Below are 22,674 nucleotides of genomic sequence, written 5' to 3' on the forward strand. Positions count from 1 at the left end.
CTTCATTCCAGTGTTTTCCAAGTACAATGTTGGGGTGTCCTGAAGGTCTCTGACTGATCTAATACAACTATGCTTCATTAAAGCTGTTGGTACCTCCTGCTGTCACTTTCTTTGCAGTTATCTTTGGTTTTAGAGCTGTAGTTTAGTCTCTGAGGCCATGTCTACATGACTGCAACTGTGTTGGGAGATTACAGTGTAACTCCATGCTTGTTGCACCCAGAAGCTTTGGACCCGTTGAAGGTGTGAGCATGCTGCAAAGAAACTGCTACAAGAGAACTGGATCTTATCTTATACTCTCAGGTCTGCCCCTGGATGATTGTGTGCACTGTCCACTTGTATGAACTGAACCATGCAAGTTATCTCATGTGTATAAGTCTTTGCAGGACAGGGGCCTCTGTCACTGAATTGAGGAGAATTCTAGTTGTTAAAACAGGATTTGTGATTCTGATTCTTGTCCCCATATGCAAATTGCGGCAGAGGAGATGAAGTCTGAAGTTCAACACCTGCAAGCTGCATTGGAAGGACAGCTGCATTAGGCAACAGCTTTTCACTTGGGTTATACCCTGCTGAGCCCGTGTGCCTTACCATGTCCCAGAAAATAACCTCCCTACAGCTTGAGAAACACAAGGGTGTTCACTGTTACTAGGGGACAAGAAAAGGCTTCTTTCAACTCTAAGGCTGTCAGAGCTATCCCCCTTCATAAATGTCTGGCTCATACCCATCAGGGCTCTGATAACTGGCACCCATCATCATAACAGCCAGTTTATCAGCCATTTTTTAGATATTAACAGGGGCATCTGCTAATGTAGATCTTCTAGCAAGCCTGTACCCAGAGACATAGAAACTTGGCTTAAGATGGAGCCATCTAATTGGCTTGTTGGCAGGTGCAGGATTTAGCTATGGAGATACATGTGTTTAAGAGCCAGTTTTCAACACCCTTAGGCAACTCTAGGTTTAAATGGATAAACTGGCGCCTTTTCAAGTCAGTTCCCCATGTTTAAAAACAGCCTTTTAGCGGCAACATGCCACAAGTGTTGCAAAGGGAGTCAGAGGAAACCGCCTTCGTTCACTGACAAAGACAGATTGAGAAGTTTAAGCTACAGGCAAAAAAATGTGGGCTGAAGCCCTTGATTGCTGTAGTGCATGAGTAGGTGGGCTACAGAGTAAGCTGCCGTGATGGGACACAGAACCAGTGCTGCTTGAGAATGTTATGAATAGATCCACCTGTCAAGGGGAGAGAGAGCACAGGGCTTGGGAACCCAGCCTGGGCACAGTGTCTGTTGGACAGGCTCGATAAGGCAAAGGAGGGTTCTTCTAACTCAGCTGATCCTCTAAAGACCAGGGGTCAGGATGGACTAAACCAAAGACATAAATAGGCAACATCCAGTAGAGAAAAAAGGTAAATACAGTGACTGTACACAAGTGCTCATTTGTATTAGATCCTTTATATTTCATATGGAATTTCAATATTATGAATCCCTTAAATCACAGACTCTTAAGCCATGAAAACAAACAACTGTTCAAAGAATAAACAACAGGGGTGGTGTTGTTTGGTTTGCTTTTTTTAAAGCAAAGGAGCAGGAAGCCAGTTACATTTCTTTCATTTTTCATGTTCCTAAAGGCTAGAGCTGTACTACATAGTAAGAGGTGGAGAGGTTTCCTGCAGGTTCTTATAGGTTCTGCCTCCTGCATCCTTGTAATGACTGGTGTTTTATTTTCCACATGTAATGAAAGGGGTTAATCAAAGTGCTGCACGGTGTTAAGTGACTGTCAGGAGGCCACACTTATCTAGATGTGTCCCGGCCAGGTTCAGCCTGGTTCAGAAACACTGGACACTGTTGGAGGCAGGAAGCTGGAGGGACCCATGATTTGGCCCTTCTAGCAGATCTCATGTTCCACTATCAGCATCCCTGGAACTCCTCTTAATTTTTATGGGCAATCCATGAAAGACAGCCCTATTTTCATGACAGGAGCTATGACAGCCCTGATGGGGATGAGGGAGGTTGTCTTGTGGACTATGGCACTGAAATAGCAGAGGGATTGTAGGTAAAGATTGTAAAGAAAATTACAGAAGAAGAGTTTATTGTGTCTCAGCAAGGTGGGCCAAGTAGGTGGGAAAACCACGGTCCTCAGCACTGAGAGGTTTGATAGCAAGAGAATGTATCCTCCCCTTGGCTACACATGGCAACACAACCCCCAGGGATTCCTTGGATGCCTGGCTCTGTGTCCACCATCTATCTGCACCACCTACCACTGCTCAGTAGAGCAATGCCCCCGCCTTTCCTCTTCTTCACCCCACTGCAAGGGTCTGTTTGCAGGATGGGATTGGGCATGACAGGGACATGCTGAGGACTTGGAGAGATCTTTGCTGCACAGGGGCATAAAGGTGCTGTTGAAGTACAAAGTGTGGTTAGTGCAGGACAGGACTGTTGGGCTACAGCAATGAGGGATTCCCAGGGGGGAAGTAAAGAAGAGAATGTTTAATGGCTTCACTATTACTCCCTAAAGTAGGGGAGAGGGTTGGGGTTGTGGACTCTTTGGAGAAAGCACAGTGGATGAGGGACAAGCAGTGACTTTGCCCTGCTCCCTTGGGAGTTGACAGCAGGTCACTTAATGGGTAGCTGTCTACTACAGAAACATATTGCCAGGTGTGAACATTCGGCTAGGTGAGCCTGTGGGAGTTATTCCTCCCTGCTCTGGCTGTCACCTCAAATTCTCTAGGTCAGATGTTTGGGGGACTGGACTAACTTGCTGTACATAAGATCTACAGAGGCCGAGGCTGGTTGATGTGCACTGAAGGATTAAGTGATGGGAATGTGAGTATTCATCGCCTCATGGGAGGGGCCTGTGTCTGTGTGCCAGCTCATCCCTTACACAGAGCAAGGTCAAGTCCTCCTGTAACATGCGTTAAGGCATTTCCCATGGGGTCATCCCACCGTGGCTTTGGGCCAGAGGCAGCAAGGGTGTTCAGGGAGGAGGGACATGGGGCGTGCACAGGACAGAGTGGAATTGGCATCTCTTGGTTCTAGTCATCTTTGTCCTTGGCTCCATGCTTTAGGATGCGGGTGAACTCCACGTAGTTGAAATTGCCCTTCTTGTCGATGGGGGCCTCTCGGTACATCTCGTCTACCTCCTCATCTGTAAATCTGTCGCCCATGGTGGTGAGCAGTTCACGCAGGTGGTCTTCATGAATGAAACCTGGAAAGGGGGAGAGAAATGGGAGGGAGAAGAAAGGAGAGGAGGTTCATGGAGCTAGAACAGATGGAGGCAGCAAACAGAACTGCACTGGGAAACCACGCAGTGAGCATGAAGGACCGACCCAGCCAGGAGGGAAGGGGAATGGGATATCCTCTTCTGTAGTTTACTTGGCAATGTTTTATACATAACTCCCTGCCTTTTTAGTGCTAACTTTCCCCAGCATCATAGTCCACAAGAAGCACCCTCATCCCAATTCAGTCCATTAAAGCTCCTGCCACCAGGACATGTCTGTCACCCATGGATTCTGCCACTTCTATCACTATGGGACAAAATTACACAGTTCTAGTACCAGGATTCAAGCTGCTGATTTGCAAGCTTCTGGAAGAGAAGAAAGCAGGACTCAGAGAGATGGAAAGGCCTCTCCTCTAGAAGGAACTCCTCGCAGCAGAGATCCCTCACCCATCTGTGTTTTTTAAGTCTGTAGCTCAGTGGCACCCATCAGTTTGGCTCCCTTAGCAGGTTTAAGAGCATACCTCAACCCTAGCTTCCTGGGCACCAGTACATCACACCAGGAAGCCCCTGGCAAAGACACTCCTTTGTTTGCCAGAAGTCAGTGATGGCCAGCACTTCACTCAGCCTGGGAACTGAGGAGGAAAGGCTGCTGCAGCCTATAGCTTCTCTGCAACCCTCACTGGACAAGCCTCAGCCTGTCTCAGATGCCAGATAACTAGCTGGCTTTCTCCCTTCCCTACTCCTCAGCCCCAGCTTAATGGAAACAGCCCTGGTGGCTCCACACACTCTCTGTAGGAGGTGTATGGCAAAAGAATAGGGATCTGCTTTGCTATGGCAGCTTGTTGGTGTGGGTCTTATGGTGTAGTAAGGCTCTACCTGTAGCATCTTCATCAAAGCAGGCAAATGCATTGCGGATGACGTCTTCCGGGTCAGTACCATTAAGCTTCTCTCCAAACATGGTGAGAAACATAGTGAAGTTGATGGGGCCTGGTGCCTCACTCATCATGCCTTCCAGGTACTCATCGGTAGGGTTCTTCCCTGTTAAACAGAACCAACACAGGGTGAGACACTGCACTGATAGCCCAGCTCACCTGAAGAGCTCCGAAGTGACTGGTCCAAGGGTGCAAAGCAAGTCAATGACAGAATCAGGTACAGAACCCATGAGTCCTAACTCCCAGCTCTTCATGCTGATCACTAGACCCAAAAACAAACACAACTCAGTGAGAGCAAATGTGTTCTTGTGGGGGTAGGGTATTGGGTATTCCTGGATCAGGGCAGTCAGAGAGGGAGAGGTCTGGATATGTCTATATTCATCACAGCCTGAGACTCTGTCCCTGACTGCATTTGCTCTTCAGGCTGCATTTTAGGGGCACCCTGAGGATCCCTGGCTCTGTCTCCTCTCTCCTACCTGTTCCAAACCTCAGACAGTCCATCTGGACTGAAAGAAAAAAGCAAGAGGCACAGTTTCCAAAAGTACCATGTCCCATGTTCAGTCTCATTAGATGGTAAGGCTCCTCAGTCATGCAGGACCAAATCCTCAAAGGTATTTAGGCTCTGAGCTCCCACTGAATAAAATACTTCTGGGGAATGAGGCCTTGGGTCCTTTTGAAGATGTTACCTGCCAGCTGCCATTGCAGAAGTCTCTCTGAATATTCCTGTCGGTTGTAAATGACTGTTGAGGCCATGTCCACCCCCTGCCAGTGCTCCCTGGATGCCACATGCAGGGAATGGTACTGTGCTGTCCCTGCAGCACTGTACTCTGCTCGCCCTCCGTGAGGACTCATCCCAGACACTAGGCAAGTCCTTCCTCCTCTAAGCAATGGCATGATCCATCTCTGGCTGATGGCCATGGCCATTTCCGAGTGTGCCTAGTAATAGCAGCATTGGATTTTGCTATCTGAATGGCTGGCCTGGATGGAAAAAAGGATTTGAACTTTTTGGTGCCTAGAGTTTGGGGGTTTCCCCACTTTACTGGTTACTGGCAGCCAACCACAGCCTGAGGAGAAGGGCAGCAGCTTCAGCATAAAGGATTCCTTGGAATCCTTCGCTCCACTCTCCCAGTCCAGTCCCCTCATAAGGCTTTTGTGCTTGAACAAAGTGAAGTGCTCAGTTTAGTGCCCTCTGCTGAACAGAGCTGGAAGCAACTATGTTTCTAGCCTTCAACATCCCATGTTCTGTTCTTAGCCACCAGCCCCTCTTCTCTGCACCTCCCCCAGGGGCTCAGGTGGGGTGGAGATCCCCCACCTCACTGGACTAGAACAGGTTTGGTAGCCAGGTCAATAATTGATGGATCTCAAGAGGAGCCGCAGCAGCAGCCCTGAGACAGGAGAGAGGAAGCTGAACCACAGCCTGAAGCTAAGAAAGGGCTTTGGGTGGGGAACTTAGCAAGTCTGAACGAGTGGCAGTCTTGGGCAGGACTGCCCGTCTCTGGAGAACTGTTGTGCTGGCTGGTGGGCTGGACAAGATGAGGCAGCGTTAACAAGGAATGTCACTCAAAGGCACAGGCCTTTCAGAGGGCTCCAAGTTTGAATTCCCTCAGTCTGTGGTATCCCCTTCTCTCAGCTCCACCCTGCTGGTGAAGTAGTACATTAACTTTAGTTCCTCAATAAGGTGGAAGAGGCAGAAAGGGGCAGTGAGGAGAGCAAAGAAGCAGGTTGCTGAGGGGTGTGTGTGATGGGGTATGAGCTGTGATGCCACAGACAACTCACATGGGGCCTTTGGATTCCTGATGCGGATTCCAAAAGGTCGTGGACAATGTGGGTCTCATTGCCTTCCTTTACAGATGGGGAAAAGGAGGCCCAGGGAAGTGACTTGACAAGGTCACCCCACCAGGGGATGGCAGGGCTGGGCATGGAGCCCTGGTCTCTGCACTCACCATCTGTGGTCCAAGGATGGGCTATTGATCTTACCCATACTTCTGCTTGGCGGTGCTTTAAAGCAAAATACACTATGTGACACTTGTGTCAATTGGGTTATTCCAGTGCCAGCTCCTCTGGTTTGGGGCAGCTGGTGTTATGTGTCTTATACCACTATCACGCATCCATGCTAGAGCTGCTACTGGAATAGATCTGTACATCAGAGAGACCCCCCCCCACAACTGACCTGGTTACCCCACTTGCACAGACCAGGCTTGAACCTATTGAAGATTCCAGGTAGGGTGGGAGGAGGGTTAATTCTGTCACATCAAAGGTTAATTATCACTGAAACTGACTGATAAATGCCAGCATTAAAACTATTTTACTGCTGGACATTTAAGTAGAATCATCCAGTTAACACACCAGGCATAAGGTCAGGTTTCCTTGAATGCATGATCCACAGAGATGAGGTTGCCAGTGAGTGTTTTAGCATGTCAGAGGGGTCTTGTTCTTTGGTGAAGGGAATGGGAGGGTTAAGAAATTCAAGAATAGTCTCCTCAGGGAGAGAGGGATGGGAGAGCCTTTTCTGAGCTAACTCAATGGGGTAGGCAGTGTCATTAATGGCATGCCAGTAATGCACCTAACAGGCAGCCAGTGAGGCTGAGATCTCTTATCTAAGATGTACATTGTAGTAGCATATAATCACCTACTTCTTATGGAACCTGCTAAGGATTTGCTGTGCCCCAGTAGTATTGGTCCCCAAGTGTGCTGCCACAGTGATCCACTAGGGAAAGGCAGCTGTGGCAAGCACGAGGAAGTGCACAGGACACCTGCTCAGCAGACTGCAGAGGGAATGGATTGGACTAGAACTCTACAGTTCCTGTCATGTTTCCATCTGCATCAGCAAATGACTACACTGGTGTCACCAGTGGCTCCCCAGGAAAGGCTTTCCAGACCTTGGGATCAGATACAGCATGAGTGCCTCAAATAAACCCAGTCTCATAATTGTCTTTGCTTGGAGCCACTATGGCTCAAACTCCTGAAGACCCTTCTGAGCTCCTGATCTGAGGAACACTGAACTGTCTGGAAACGAAGCTGTAAGCATCATCCCCCAACAACCCAACTGATAGAAGAGGGGAAAACATACCCAGAGCACTGTACTAGCAGCTTTAGGGCCACTGAAGAAAGTGTTGCTTGCAGGGACCACCCCCAAGTGGTTTCAAATAGCTGTTGAGCTTGCCCATGTGCTTTCTGGTCACAACATTCTTGTGCATCAACAGGGAGTGGCAGGAACTGGCCAGGAGCATTCAACCTCCTTTTACCCTCATGGGGCATGTCCAGACGAGCATGCATGTGTAGTTTGCAGGGCCTCAAAGTTGTTTTCAAACTGCATGCACCATAAGTGCACCATTCACCAGGCTGCTAATTTGCAGCACAATGCCAAAACTTGACACTGGGAGATTCTAGTATAAAAAAAAAATGGTGAAAAGAGTGGTGCATGTAGCAGCAGTGTGCACCACCAGAAACAGAGCCTGGCTGTCCAGAGCCATGCTCTGGCTGCTGGCCAGGCTCCATGTGGACGAATAGGTGCCGCTGCTGCCCTGGGAGGCCCTCAGGACCCCAGGTAAGGCTGACGGGGCTGGCGCAGGTGCACAAAGCAGTGGCAATCCCCTATCCCACCCAGGACAATTTGGTGTATACTAGAGCATGTGTGCAGGGTCATGCCCTGGGGCACAAAGCAGTGGCACAAATATGTGCCGCTGCTATTAGTGCCACAGCAAACACATGCCCCTGTACGTGCATGCTCATCTGGACATGCCCATAGTCTTTCTTTAGCAAGCCTGACTTAATTCTCTCTCAGTCAGATGCTGCCAGAGTACTACATGGTGGGAGCAAGGGAAGAAGCCAGTGGCTTGTGGGTCTTTTCCACGAAGGGCATGTCTATACAGTGTGCTTGAATAGCTGGGCTCTGTCACTTTTAGCAGTGAGAGGTTGGAGTCTGCTACAGCCTTCGAGTAAACATACCTGATCCTTATACCCAGGTTTAAAAGTCCTGGGTTTACATTCTAACCCAGGGCACTGTTAGGCCAACAGTGGGGTAGCTGCAGCGGTACAGATTACCAGTGTTGACATGTTACAGTAGTGGGAAAATGCAACGCTCCCTGGTGTGAGGTGCTCTTTCCTCCAGTGGCGACGCGTAGGGGCTGCATGGGGCGCGCATGCATCCCCTGAGAGCACCATTGCACCCCCTGACCAGCTGCGCTCACCACTTAGGTAATGGGAAGGGGGGCAGGTGGGAGTGCCAGTGCCCCCCCTGCAAACGCTGGCCAAGCGCTGCAGCTACTTCCAGGAGCAGCTGCAGCAATTGGCTGGCACTTGCTCCCAGAAGCAGCTGCAGCCACTCCTGGAAGCGGCTACAGTGATCACAGCGATTGGCCACAGCAATCGACTGTTGCGGGATCACCCTGGTGGGACTCCCCCCCCCCCCCCCCAGTCGGCAGGATCAGCTGCAGGGGGACCCCCTCACCCCTGGTTGGCAGGACTGGTCACAGGGGGGGCATGTGCCCCTGCCCTGCCCCCCCCCGACTAAGGTGGCACCAGTTACCCATGCTTTCCTCACTGCAGCTGTCAGTGTTACCTGCAAGTTAGAGGAGCCCCCAGTAAACTCTGCTGCTAGCACCTCCAGTGTGAGGATGAGCATAGAGAGAAGTCAGCAGTCAAAGCTCCTTAATGCAACGTAGTTATTAAATACTTAAAGCAGGGAAAAGCTGGCCCTTGGTCCTCAGCACAGAACCTTTTGCTCGTTAGGCCATCAGTGAGGCTGCCCTCCCTACCTAATGAAGCCAGCATGTCATGCAGATCCTCCTTGTCAATGAAGCCATCGCGGTTCTGGTCAATCATGTTGAAAGCCTCCTTGAACTCCTGGATTTGTGATTGGTCAAACATAGCAAAGACATTGGAGGTGGCACGCTGGGGGCGCTTCTTGGTGGTCTTGGCCTTGGCTCGTTTGCTGGACATCTTGGCAGGTGGTGTCCTCTCTGTGAGCAGCACAGGGAAAGTATAAAGGAGATTTATTAAATATGACAGCAGAGTCAAGAGTAAGGGGTGAGGGTAGGAGTCAGGACTCCTGGGGTTTAGTCCTGACTCTTTTGCTGGCTGGCTGTGGAAGGAGACACTGCTTTGTGCTTCAGTTTTCCCATCTATAAAATGGGGATATTTACCTAATTTTGTTCATTGGGTGCAAGGAACATTTGGTTTGGATGCACAGTGCTAATGAGGGCCAGGAAGTATGGGGAACACAACTCCATGGATTCCTCTTTGCCCTCACTGGTTTACAGAAGAAGGAAAGAGCAAATCCTGATATTTCCTTTTTTAAAATGTGGCTCTGGATTCTACAACTAAACCCCTGGGAGTAAAAACAAATGAATCCTGATGGATCATACCCTTGTTTGGTCTGATATGTAGCTCCTTCCCCAACTGCTCTCCATTTCCTTGTGGCTTGCTGGGAAGGGGCCGAGTATGTTTTGCGTCATGACAGTCTGGTGGAAAAGATGGGGATCTACTACCCTTGCACAAGGCAGGCAGGCGGTGGGGAAGGTTAGACACAGCCAGAGGGGAGCCTCTAACAGTGTGTCTAGTCAGCCTTAGCAACATTACCCTTCCCCACAACAGAGCTAACAGCAGTGCTAGTAGTAAGGGGGTGCAGACACCAGTGTAGACAGGGCTCAGGGATTGCCTAAGCTTGCTGGAGCGTGGCTAGTGGCTTAAGTGCCAGTGGCAGGCTGTGCTAGTGCTTCTGCCATTAGTGGCTTGCAGCTGCTGAGGGGATTAAATCTTTCTGTCTGCCTACAGTCAACCTGGCAGTTTTCTTGCCCTTTCCCTGAGCCAGCTCTTACCCTGGCACCTCACAGGCACACCCTGGCTCTGCAGCTGCATGGCATTAAGGGTACAAGAGGAGAATACTCCTAGAAACTAGCAAACAGCCAATGAGTCTGAAGTTGACTGGGCCACTGCTTCCTATGTGTTGTCCCCAGGTTACTGACTGCATTGTCTGGTCTCAGGCTGTCCTTTGTGGCCCACCTTAAATAGGCCTGGCACCCCAGAGTGCACATCTCTGCCAGGGAGGTGAAACTGGCAGTACGGCTTTCAAGGAAAGGGTTGAAAGTCCACTGAGATCTTGCGGGGGGCAGAGCACTCAGCTCCCTGAGAATAGGGTGGCCATTTGTCCAGTTTTATAGAGGACAGTCTGGTTTTCGGATGCCTTTATGTCCTCTATTTTTCAGTGCTTGGCACCCCACCCCCACTGACATGGCTGTGGCCACCTGCGGGAGCTGCCTGCTCGCTGCTGCCATGCCCCCGCCACTGACACTGCTGCCTATGGGAGCTTGCTGTGCCCCCCCAGCCTCAGTAGGCATGCAACATTCTTGGTGGTGGGGACAGTCCTCTATTCTTGAAGTACCTCGATGGCCACCCTACCTGGGAACCACAAGCAGGGGCCACATAGCCCCTCAGCACTGGGCAACCCCGCCACTCCTCTCTGGCAGGCATGATAGTCTGAGTGCTTTACCTCCCTTGGCAGCAGCGCACCCTACAAGGGAAGGGTTCTCTCAGGTGTGGACACTTCTGTGCAAGGACAATTGTCAGCTGGCTCCCAACCAGTGACATTCTTGGAACAGTTCAGGTGTTACATCTATCTGTTGGTACCCTCTGGGTCCTCAGCAGGTGGCCTCTAGCACAGCTGGCCTCTTCCTGACCCCAGGTGGAAGCACTAAAACCTGAACCAGGGGCAGCGGGCTGGAGCAGCTGGGTCAGGATGCCCCCTCCTTTGGGGTCCTGGTCTGACAGGTACTTCAAAGTACAAAGAGTTACTGTGCTAATGGAGAACAGCTCAGGCCTCTTCCTCTCCTCCCCCCCTGCCCAGCGCCCCATGGCAAAGCCCTGCAGTTTTAAGTTATCGGGTTTCTTTACACACTTTCACACACACAAAGGCAGGCTCACAAACAAGGCACAGGCTCTGGGCCCTCTTCCCAGGGCCTGCCCTGTTAGGAGCAATCAGGAAGCTGGTTATCTGTTCCTTGCAAATTCCTGGCATTCCTTTCCCCTCCCCCTGCCCTCTTTGTTTAGCCTGAGAGCAGCTTGCAGAGCTGGGCTCATCCCTGCAGCAGAAGCAGCACTAGGTAGGGGTTAGGAGTCCCGAGCTCAGCACAGTGCTCTAAGCCTTACAGAGGCTTATAAACTGCAATTTGAGCTTAACTGGTTTAAATCCCTATTAGGGAGAGGAGGGGGAAATCTTTTGATTTACACCCTGGAAAGATGTCTCACTGAGGTCCTATTTAGCATTTCAAGTACCCTATAAGGCTCCTCCATATTACAGTCACCCTGCATAACACTGGACCTGCCCCTGGCAGGCTCTCAAGGGGACATGGGGCTTGCAGGACTCCCATGTCACTCACAGAATATTTCACCTGGGATAGTAGTTGCAATAGTGGTCAGCACTAGCAACTTCCAACGTTACAGCAACCCTCACCCTGCTTGTCATTTCTTTTAGAGCCCCGCCTCGGCACCTGGAGACATGTGATTGCTAGAGACTCCACTTTCATTACAAAGTTAGTTTCCAAGCCTTGTAGTTGAGGAGAAGAACTTGAGGGAGAGGACATGGAGGAAGCAGGAGGCAAAGTCTTGAGGTTTGTTGGTTCTACATTTTTATAAAAGAACTGTGATTTTTGAACATTTGGGAGAGTTAACAGTCACAGAGCAGTTTCCCAGAGTCTTGGGGCACCTTGCAAACAGCTTCCACTCCATGCCCAGGCTCCTATTCCTCCCTGCCCATAGGTGTGACAACGTTGCAGCCAGCAAGGAGGACAGCTACTGGGGTGACATTAGTTGCTCTCTGCCATCAACTCTGCAGTCTTTACTAGCTGCTGTGATGCTGTTCCTGTGTTTTTCAGGAACATCAGATTTCTTAGCATCTGTTCTCGTTCACCATTAGCTGGCTCTTGCACCTGCTGGGTAGCTGCCCTCTGTTCCTATCTACCCTGTTAATATATCATCTTAGGGCATCCATGTTCCCTGCACTGTTCACTTCCTTTAACCATTCTCAGTGATGCTCCTCATGTGATCTTCTGCATAAGAATTTAACTGTTCTGATCACTTCTAACCCCACCACCTCTTCCACATCCTCCTCTCCTAGAGCACATCTAACTGCTGGATGGATTGCATCTGCCTGGTCCCAAGGCCAGCCCATCCTATCCTGCAGAACCTGCAGCCATAGGTACCCAACTTGCCCCTGCCACCTGTACCATGTTTAGAAGGCTCAATGCAGTCAGGGAGCCCCTTCTTGGCTGAGCTGGGGAGGAGTTCCTGGCTCCGCTCCACCCAGGGCCCCAGCCCCAGGCATCCCCAGCACATGCTGCCCCCCCCCGCCCAGCCCAGTCGTGACTATTTTATTTCAATGAGTTTATACCACAATTTTGATTTTTCAATGGATCAGGGAGCCCCAAAACTATACCTTGCAGGGGGCCACAAAAAATTGTGGGCTGGCCCTGCCTGGTCTATTTTATCTAGATCAATTGCTGCTTGAGAGTTTAGCAAAATAGCCTGGGATTAATTAATCAACTCTCATTATTTGATTTCCTTCATGGCTTTACATTTGGCCTCCAGGTGGGGGATTCACTTTATCACGCTCTGTTGACCCAGCCTATCAGCAGGTAGGCTGATGGAAAGAGGAGATGGACATGTCCCATCAATGGGGCTTCTACACTCTCTTTCTAGGAGCTGTAGGTACAAGCATTGTGGCCTGTGCAAACCCTGCAGAGGCCCCTGTGACAGAGACGCAAGTGAGCTGAGCAGGGGGGAACTGACTGCCTCCCCTCCAGACTTGCATTTGCTCTAGAGTGAATGTGACCCCCTTTCTACCCACTTCTGCACTTTCCCCATCACTTATTCTAGACTCTTCTTCCTTTTCCCTGTTCTTTTTCTGGTATGTGCTCCACCCCCGAAAATGCCTGCCCGACACAGACACCCTCTCCCCGCTTCTTCACCCATCCCTCCAAGTCCTCCACACAGGAACACAGTAGGGGTGCTACCCTAGATTTCTAAGGAAGAGGCTATAATAACCTCTGCCAGAACAGCACAGAGTGCTCTGGTTCTCAATGCATCTCTAAGTGTTACCATAACAGTCCTGCCTCCAGAGGCACCTATACAGACTCGGTCGGTCAGTGATCAGGTCCCACAGCCCTGTTCCAGCAGCAATCCGTTCTCAGCTGGTTTTACTGGTGTAGCTCATTTGGTTTTAGTGGCTCTAGGTACTTAAACCCACTCACTGTCTGACCCATGGTCTCTTGCCTGCATGTACATCCCTCAGAGGGATTAGTGGGAAGCTGGTAGAGACCCGTGTGCAATGAACTCTGAGCTCAGGTAATGAGTCACCAACCAGGGAAAGGTAAATTCAACAGCTGGGGGTCACTGACAATCAAGTGGGGAGTGCTTGTGGGCATAGCATAAATCCAGTACATAACCTAGCAGCCAGCATATCCTTTAAGGGACATCTTCTTGGGGAGGGCTGGTGTGGAGAACCAAGGAGCTTCTCAGTGTCTTGTCTACATGTGACCAAATTGCTTTTTAAGCTAATTTCCCTTTAACTAGGAGCAACTCTCCTGCTCAGCCAAGCCCTGTACACATTTTATAGGAGTCTGTGCTGCAGCTGCAGGGCAATGAAATGAGCCCCTTAGTCCACAATGCTTGCAGAGTTCAAAGCCTTGCTTGTTGGCACAGTGACATTCCAACTGGTGGGGGCTGCTGGAGGGGCCCTGCTTAGCCAATCCTGACAGCCAGAGGGGGAAGGGTTAGTTCAAGGCTGTGACACCCTCCCACCCTACGCAGGTAGTAGCCCTTAGCTCAGGAGGAATCCAGTGTTCTTTGGCACAAACTGCTACTGATGCATCACACCTGCCTCCTATCCATCAACCCCAAGGCAGGAGAGATAAGCAGGCAAAGCTAATGGCCAGTTAGCAGTAAATGCCCCTTGGCTCAGAGGCTGCATTTATAAACTGGAGTGCAAGTCTTCATATGCTTTCAATGCACAGTATTGAATGAAAGTAGAAAGGTGAGGAGCTCATGCACTGCAGTTCACATTTATTCCAGTTGGGGACAAGAGTACTCAGTACTTCTCCTTAAGGCATGGGCGGGCAATTGTTTCGGGTGGAGTGCTGCTTACTGAGTTTTGGTAAGCCATTGAGGGCCACATGACAGGCAGCCGGGGCAGATATATATTCATTTTCTAAATTTTTAGGGGCCCCACAGGCCACATCTGGCCCATGGGCCACATTTTGCCCACCCCTGCCTTAAGGCATCTCACTGAGTCCCTAAATTAGAGATGTACAGTCTCAAATTAAAAATGACTTGACCATCCTAACTCAGCACAGGCCTTCCTGGGTCTCAGGCTTGCTGACTGACCAGTCAGTTGTGTCCTAATGGTTAAAGTTGGAGGTGGAGATCTGGCTGCAATTCCTTGAGATAATATGGAGGGGGTCACACCCCCATTTCCCTATGATGTATGACTCAGTTTTCTCATCTGTAGAGTGGGGGTGATTCTACACACTTGCAGCACAGGGGAACTGCCAGTTTAATTAGCAGGTAAAGTGCATTAAGCCGCAAGTGCAGAGTATTGTTATAATTGACATGTGCCCCCTGTGTGGTGCTGGAGAATGTACCCTCCTGTATTCCTGGCTTCTCTGGCATAGGATACAAAGTAGTTAAGGCACCATGTCATGTTGCATTAAGCAACACAATGTGGTGATGCCATTCAGTGCTGTGTGCCAGAGAATGTACCCCGGCTGTGCTGGCTGCCTCTTATGAGCCATTGTAGGAACTGCTTTGCAGCTGGTTTGTTATTACTGACAGACCCAAAGGGACCAGGAGCCTTTAGGATAGTCAGATCCCAGGGGGCTAGGATTTCTCCAGAGCCTGTAAATCAAGCTGGGATGGGATGAAAGACCTTTAGGAAGGAGCCTGTCTCTGTGACACACTCCTCTCCTGTGCTGTCATCCATCTCCTGTCCATTCCTGCTTGCCCCTCCCTCATTCTGTTTTCCCTTTTGTCTGTCTCTGTTCCAGTCATCCCCTTTCTCTTGCTTGGGGGCTGTTGTTCCCTTGCAGGGAAGCTGCAGTGCTGGGGGCACTAGTGTAGACGGGGCATAGGGAGCCGAGTCACTATGTTGTCTAAAAACGTGTTCAGCTGCTTAACCCTGCTCTCAATCCAGCCTCACGCTAGAGCTCTGTTGTGGTGGGAGACATCCCCATCTTGGTATCTCAGGCTCTGCTCTATGATTGCGATGTGCCTGGTCTACCCCACTGGTGTTTGGCCTGGTTGTGCTGGAAGTCCCAGAACTCTGCACTGGGGCAGGGCTGTGACAGAGGCAGCCATTACCTCCTGGTGTTGCAGTGGGTCAGCTCCCCTTCACCACACTTTGGATCCATCTGGTGGGAGAGAGAAGCTCTTCCACTCTGTAACTGGTAACAATGCTGTCCAAAGAGTTGTCTCCTCACAGTACAGAGAGCAGCTGGAGGCCTTCCCCACTGGGGAGAGCTGGGGGAAGTTCAGCAGCATTTAAAAACCCACACATAGGCTGGAGCTGGGGCTTGCAGATTGGGGTGATGCTCAGCCCTTCCTGGTCTCACCCTCCTAGCTGGTCACTTCACTCCTTGCCTGTTGCCCCACCAAGTCCTAGGACCTCCTGGCCAACCTCCTCCTGTCCCTAGCCGAACTAGCAATCTATTTGACCAGGAAGGAGGTTCAATCCCCTCAGGACTGCGGGGCCATTTTCCCGTCCCCTGTCTGTTCACATCTCTAGGCAGAGTCCACTGGCTCCTTTGACTCATTTGAAGGCCAGTGGACACTAACTAGTGTGATCTGCCCAGTTATTAACATCTGACCCTCATTCCTGTCCCTGTTTTTGAATTAGTTGTTCCCTGGAATCTGCTGATGCACCATTAGAGACCCCTCTAATAACAGGAGGGAGTAGCAGTTTCTTTGTGGGCTCACACCCACCACATTCCCCATGTGCATCAAACAGACCTGGCTGGTAGTCTGTTGTAGTTTCTCTTTGGGACCCCAAACACTGGATTTACTTGTGATGAGTAGTCACTGCACTCGAGGGGACCAGAAAGATGTGTCAGTATTGGCTAACAGGAGGATGGGCTGTGGATGGGGCCCTGCAGGCAGTAAAGGTCCTTGGGGCTGAGCCATGCCTCATGCACCTCAGAGGACAGAACGTAAGAGGGAAGGAATAAGAGCCAGTAACCAAGTCCTCCAATTCTTTCGTGACTCCATGTAGATCCCACTGTAACATTCACTCCTCCTAATGCAACCAGGAATGAGACAATAATAAGAGCAATTTAAAGACACAGCCTAACTGAAGCACCCAGATCTGCACACATTTTATCTAAGGAACGGAGCTCATCCTTCCTCATTGCCCCTCCTTTGGCTGGATGCCTCAGCTCCGCACCAGTCTTACATTGTAAAGCTCTATGTGGCAGGGACAGTGTTTCTCTGTGCATCCTGCAGAAAGTCAGCAGGTGCTGTGTCCTCCTAACAATCACTGGGGATCCAGAGGACTGCAGAGGCTCCAGCCTGCCAGAGGGAGCCTTCATCTGAAATGCATACATCACACCAGGGCTGATGCAAAGCCCACTGTAGTTGGTGGAAATGTTCCCAGTGACCACAGTAAGCTTTAGACCAGACCAGGGCTTTAAAAGTAACATCAGAAATGAGAAAAAGCTAGGAAAACTAGTGCAAGTTTTGTTTTAACCTTGCAAGTTAATATTATTCAAATGTCTACCCTTTGTCTGCCATGATCGGGAAACAGAACAACTTGGATTGTTTCCACTGCTACATGGTTCTTGTTATGTGGATTAATTATGATCTTTAGTGCCTGCTGGTTTGTTATTTTGGGCCTCTGAGCAAGGTGTTTCCTGTCAGTTTGCTCTATAGTGAGGCTTGGTGTGGTTTGGGGACTGATTTGGTAATTTTGTGGCTCTTTCATTCCTGCTTCTGATACACTGCCTGTCCCAGGTATCCTGTTGGTTTGGTCAAATGAACATTTCTGTCCCATTTTCAGTCAGGACTTAGGATTTTTAAGGTGGCTTTGTTTGTTTGTTTGTTATGAAAAGTAGCAAAGAACTAAAGTTTCTGAACAATAAAACAGTCTGCTTTGCCCACCTAGTCCAAATGACCAACCTCTTCCTCTACTGTTGCCACCACTGATTCAAGTGTAAGTGCCCTGTTTCCCCTCTGTCATTTAACTTGTTCAGTGATGAGAAAGCCGTAATACTAATTACCAGGCTGCAATAGGCTGAAAACAGACAAGCAGTTTAATGCTGTGCTGATTGGTCCAGAATATGATGAGCATGGTGTTTATCTACAAGGCTTAAATGGCAATTAACTCGAGTTAACCTGATTGTTCTGAGGCAAAGTGTAATTTTTAGATACTTGATGTGGGAGAATGGATTTGTGGTCTGTAAACTCTGGGGTTTCCTGGGAGATGAGATGCTCAAATCCCAATCAAACCTGTTATCTGTTTTAGCAATAAGTGCCCAGATTCCATCATTGTGCTGTCTATTCCTGCTAGAGACACTAAAAGGCTGTTAGAATGTGGGCACCCCTAGCACTGAAAGGCACCATGCCTTGGCCAAAAAGCCTCACTGAAATGACCAATTTCTACAGACGCTGCAGGGTCAAACTAACACGCTCCTTCTTCTCATAAGGTGTGTTTGTTGGGGGTTTTTTGGTTTGGGGTTGTTTGTTTGTTTTTTTTAATGTCTGTAAGTAGCCTATGAGACAGGCTCACAGATATGGAAGGTTAGGCCAAGACAATCAAAACTAGCTAGTAGTTTGGAGCGCCCAATTGTAGTACCTTAGAAGTGACTAATTTTCCACAAGTAGCTTTGCAGTGCTTTCTGAAGGTCATACCACTTTAAAGGAGATTCAAATTTGGAGTTAAAAATCCAGAATCGCTTTTGAAAATGCTGGTGATAAGCTTCTAGCAGCCTGGAACTTAGACACGGCATCCTGCACATAAGCAGTGACCCACTTCCTGGCATGGACTGACCGAGAGCTCTTTTCAGCTTGGGCAGGAGAGGCACTCATCAAGGCACTGACAGATGGATTTTCTTTTCTGATAGCTTTCAGCTGGGCTATATGGAAAATGGGGAAAAAAAAAAACAAAAACTCTGGATAGTCCCAGAGGAATTCCTTGCAACTTCGTCTAAGCTTTGGAAGAAGACAACGTCAGACCACACTGAAATCCCATCAGTTTATATTCCTGAAATTAGTGGCCAGTACATTCAAAACCTGCACAACGTATTTTTTTTCAGGCAGCTTGTGGTCAGCACACACAGTATACTGCTCTAGGGCAGCTCACATGCTGTAACAAGTTTTCAGAGTTTGGTGAACACTGACTAGTAACATTAGTAGAAGACATGCTGTCCTGTAGGGCATAATCCAACCCCAATGCATAGTGCAGCATAAACAACCAGGTTCCTGCTGGGGCCTTTTTTTTGTCTTTTGCAGCTCCAGGTAGTGTTGGAGACGGGCGTGACCTGCTGTGCACACCAGACATGGTACTTTTCCCATCTTGTTCTGCTGATTGCAACAGCCACAGCAGTCATGGCTCACTTGCTAAACTGCTGCTGGCTGCCAGGTACTTGTGCACAAAGACAGCTCCTCCTGCATCTGCTGCCTTTTGCTTTTAAATCACCTGTTTCTTAACCTTCCCCATAAGTTAATCCTGCCATCTTCCATTCCTGTAGCAAACAATTTTGACATTTGGATGTTCCATGAAGTTGTGTCTTCACTGCAGAGCTAACTCAAGTGATCAGCACCCAGGTGGGCTTAGCCGAGGTGTGAGCAGCCACACTACAGAAGCCTCCAAAGTTAGTGTCACATCAGAGAGAAGGCAGAAACTCACGCATCCCTAAAACTTGGGATAGGTATGTCCCATCATGTTTTGTGCTGCATGAAGCTAAGCTGTTCTAGGATTCTTTCCCAGTGAAGTGGGGAAGACCTTGTCTTGTCCTTCTGAGCACATGGTGGTGGTAGGAATTATGGGTAGGCCCTGGAGGACCATCAACCCTAGAGTGGTTTAACACACATCATCACTACAAAGAATGTGTGCAAGAGTGAGCAGAACAACACCCAAATGTTAGGCTGTATCCTGAGCTGGGCCAGCACATCCTGCCAAATGCAACTATTCTTGGTGCCAGCATTGCTTGAAGAAGAAAATTCATGGCAGTTGCTAATAAAATAATACCTGGGGTTGAGCTTTTCCAGATCATGACTATTGCTCTTGAACAACCTACATAAATCACATCTTTAGAGGGCCAGGGAGGCCCTGATTTTCCTTGTCCTGTGGCTGCAGTGCATGTTATGCTACAGAAGCATCCCCAAAAAACAGGCATTACTCACCGGCAACAGTGTAATATAGCCAAGTCCTTCACCCTTATGACAACCACACTTATTTTATGTATCCTTTATGTATCAGGGCCTTCCATCAGCTACTGTGCTTGCAATAGGAGATAGCAATGATTCCAAATAGATGCAAAATCTACCAGTTTGTGCTCTCCCTGTGCCTCTCACAGATTAAACCTGTTACAGCATCAGCAGGGGAGAAAGCTTCTGTCCTAGATATTTCATGTTAAAGATGGAAAGAAATAACCCCAACTTGACTCCTCTTCTGTGCCTACACGTTTGATTCCTGGGTAGGACCCTTTAGAGGAAAGGGACCTGCACTGGATTTCTGTGCCCATCTGGAGTGGACTCCAAGTGTAGCTCCTAGGATCAAGGACACTGACGGATTCTACTAGTCCCCCTCCTGTGAATTGCCCGCAGTCACCTTCTTTTTAGAACCAAGGAGGTTTTGGACAGTGGAGGATGAATTAGGAATTTTGGAGGAGGGAAGCTCTTGTTGACCTTGTTCTTGTCATGGAGATGTTCCCAATTTAATTTTTTCACTCCCTGAGAGAAATTTTGGGCCCCATGCTGGGAAGGGAACCTGGCACAGGCACTTCAGAGAGCATGACTATTTGGAAGCAAACAGCAAAATATTTAACTCCTCCCATTGGTGACATTATGAAGATACCAACAGAAATGGGTAAAGAATTAAACAACCAAGGCAGCAGAACCATCTTTGGTAACCTCATAATACTGCCCTCCCTGCTACCCAGTCATGTCTAATAGCTTTCCTAGGACCATTTAATACTCCAGGTCTGCTAAGGCAAAGGCTCAGTGGAGGAAAGAAATGGGACTAGAAAGCCAAACTGCTCTCAAGTTGTGATGGGACTTCTCCAAACAGGACAAAAGCTACTTCAGGTTTAACTCTGAGGAAAAAAGGGAGGACTTTCTTATTTAAGAACATTTATTGCTTGTAGTTATACTCCATAGATTGTGAATAGATCATCCAGAGAAGGCAGATGCATATGTGCATCAGGCTCTTGGATTATGTGATCAGCAAACACAGCATGGGAAAAACCAAACATTCCAGACAAAAATAAATCTTTGAAAACAGACCCAGTGGGAGGCACCAACAGCAAGCTCTGGCCCCGCAACATGGATTTACAGAGAAGCAGAAGGAAAGGCCCAGCATTTCAATGTGCTACTGACAACTCTGATTACAGGCCAGGCTTATATTAGACTGAAGCAAGAACCTGCCCTCACCACAGCAGGGCCCACAGTTGAGAAGCATCAACAGGAAGGACTGTCAGTGGGCACGACTGCATGACATGGTTAATGCCCATTGGACTAATTCTACTGCCTATTAGTGCGGCTGGCAAAAACAATGCTAATGGAGAGTAGATTAATCCAGTGGGCATTAAGCATCACCTAAAAAGCATTCATCTGCACTAATGCGCTATACTGGGTGATGCTGCACATTAAGTTAGTATCTGTTATTACAGATATTAAATTTAATGCACTGTAATTACAGCACATTAATGAACATGTAGTAGCCCACTGACTGCTAAGGGCTGTATGTAAAAGGTTTAGCAACCAGGTCTGGATCCTGCTCTGCCATCAGTGATGATAACCTGGTCTTCTCCCAGCTCTGTTATAGCCAAAGGGCCAAACTGTGGGACCATTTAGCTCACTGGCAGGCACTGACTCATGAGAGCAGTGCCACTGACATTAATAGGACTACTCACACAATAAAGAGAGCTTTGACTGCTTATGCTATAATCTCCTTCCTGTTGCATCCTGGGAGCAACAGCACAGGGTGGGTTTACCCTGCTCTTCTCCAACCTGCAGACACCGGTGAAAATTCTCTTGGGAGGTGAACAACACCCAGGTTCAGGAGATCACAATATGATACACAAGCCCACTAACTCCCACCCTTCTCCAATATCTTACCTGAAAAAGTGGGAAGAGTTAAACATTCCTAACCCAGATCTAGAGATTTTCTTTCCCTCTAGAACAGATGTAGACAGGACAGCAAGAAGTAACTGCGTATGCAATGACATTGCATTGCTTCCACTGCAAACACAGCAGGCAGCGTAAATCCCAGTGAAACATCTGTTTTCATCAAGTTGGTATCATCTCCTGAGCGCTTGCTCTGGGGGCTGCTGTGTGGGTGCCATGCCATTTATGCACCCACTCAGGTCTGTCAGCATATACCTGTTCACTCCCAAGACTGAAAGAATTAACCTAGGCCAAGATCCATTTTCTTCCATAACTCTGACAGCTCGCAGGGCAGCCTTGTTATCTGACTCCAACTTTCTTTCCTTCTCTGCAAGGAAATGCTAAAAGCAGCAGAAGGAACTCTCTGCCACAACATCGCCTCCTGGTAGAAGCATTCACATAATCCATTACAGGAGATCAGATCCATGCAAAGACAGAATGTATTCCTGACCAGATCTACTCTTTTCCCTGAGGTGTTTGGATGCTACAAATTGCTGGTTTTGAGCCACTAATTCATGTTCCCTCCTTTCATGTTTCTGGGGATCTCCATGAACCCCCAGATTTCATCCCTGGTACAGCCTTTCTGCCCGTAGGGAACAACGCCATATGGAAAGTGAATCAAAGGAGAAGTCCTTACCTCTGTCAGAAACAGTTAAAAACCAAGAGATCCCAAAAGCGTTTCTGACTCCTGCAAATAGAAGAAATTAACTAGCTGTTTTAATCTCCCTGGCTGGAAGGCACTGGGTCATATGGCAGAGGCAGCCAATGGAGAAAGGAGTTTACCTAAATTGTTCCCACCCACCCCCAAGGATTTGGCCATACAAGGCAAAAGAATGCTGCAAGCTGTGGCAGCAGCCCAGCTGTGGGACACTGGATTTTGGGATATGAGTGCAAGGGAAGAGGGGGGAAATAGAGAGCTCCAGAGAAGAAGATGATTCTGCCTTATATAGATGAAATGCTGACGGAAAAAGCAACAGAGGCCCTTATGCAAGGGGAGCCAACACTGCAGTGACAAGTGCCAGCTCCTAGGAAGAGATAAAGCTTCCTTTATAAGGGTACAGGATTTCCAAGCAACGCTTTTTTTATATGTGCCTTTTAAACAAAGGTACAAAAATAAAAAGTTAGGGATCCCCTGAGCACGTGAGCAGTATTTCTAGTGCTCAGT

At 48.8% G+C, this 22,674-nt stretch overlaps 1 protein-coding gene across 1 annotated transcript; it reads right to left on the bottom strand.

Annotated features, from left to right (window-relative positions):
* Positions 1-1,426: 1,426 nt before the first annotated feature.
* On the bottom strand, positions 1,427-22,256 carry MYL9 (myosin light chain 9). The gene is made up of 4 exons (XM_006266633.3): positions 22,147-22,256; positions 8,900-9,103; positions 4,087-4,248; positions 1,427-3,198 (listed from the first exon to the last, which is right to left on the bottom strand). The coding sequence occupies exons 2-4, from the start codon at positions 9,081-9,083 to the stop codon at positions 3,026-3,028; spliced, it is 519 nt and encodes a 172-aa protein (XP_006266695.1). The 5' UTR covers positions 9,084-9,103; positions 22,147-22,256; the 3' UTR covers positions 1,427-3,025.
* Positions 22,257-22,674: the final 418 nt, after the last annotated feature.

The sequence above is a fragment of the Alligator mississippiensis genome, chromosome 9 (assembly GCF_030867095.1).
Source record: "Alligator mississippiensis isolate rAllMis1 chromosome 9, rAllMis1, whole genome shotgun sequence".
Taxonomy (NCBI): Eukaryota; Metazoa; Chordata; order Crocodylia; family Alligatoridae; genus Alligator; species Alligator mississippiensis.

What these genes read in the sequence shown, in the direction of transcription:
- MYL9 (XM_006266633.3), bottom strand. Translation starts at nt 9,083, where the DNA reads ATGTCCAGCAAACGAGCCAAGGCCAAGACCACCAAGAAGCGCCCCCAG. An exon ending in TGACATGCTGGCTTCATTAG is followed by an intron (nt 4,249 to 8,899) that starts GTAGGGAGGGCA and finishes TCTGTTTAACAG; the next exon opens with GGAAGAACCCTACCGATGAG. An exon ending in CTTTGATGAAGATGCTACAG is followed by an intron (nt 3,199 to 4,086) that starts GTAGAGCCTTAC and finishes CCCCCTTTCCAG; the next exon opens with GTTTCATTCATGAAGACCAC.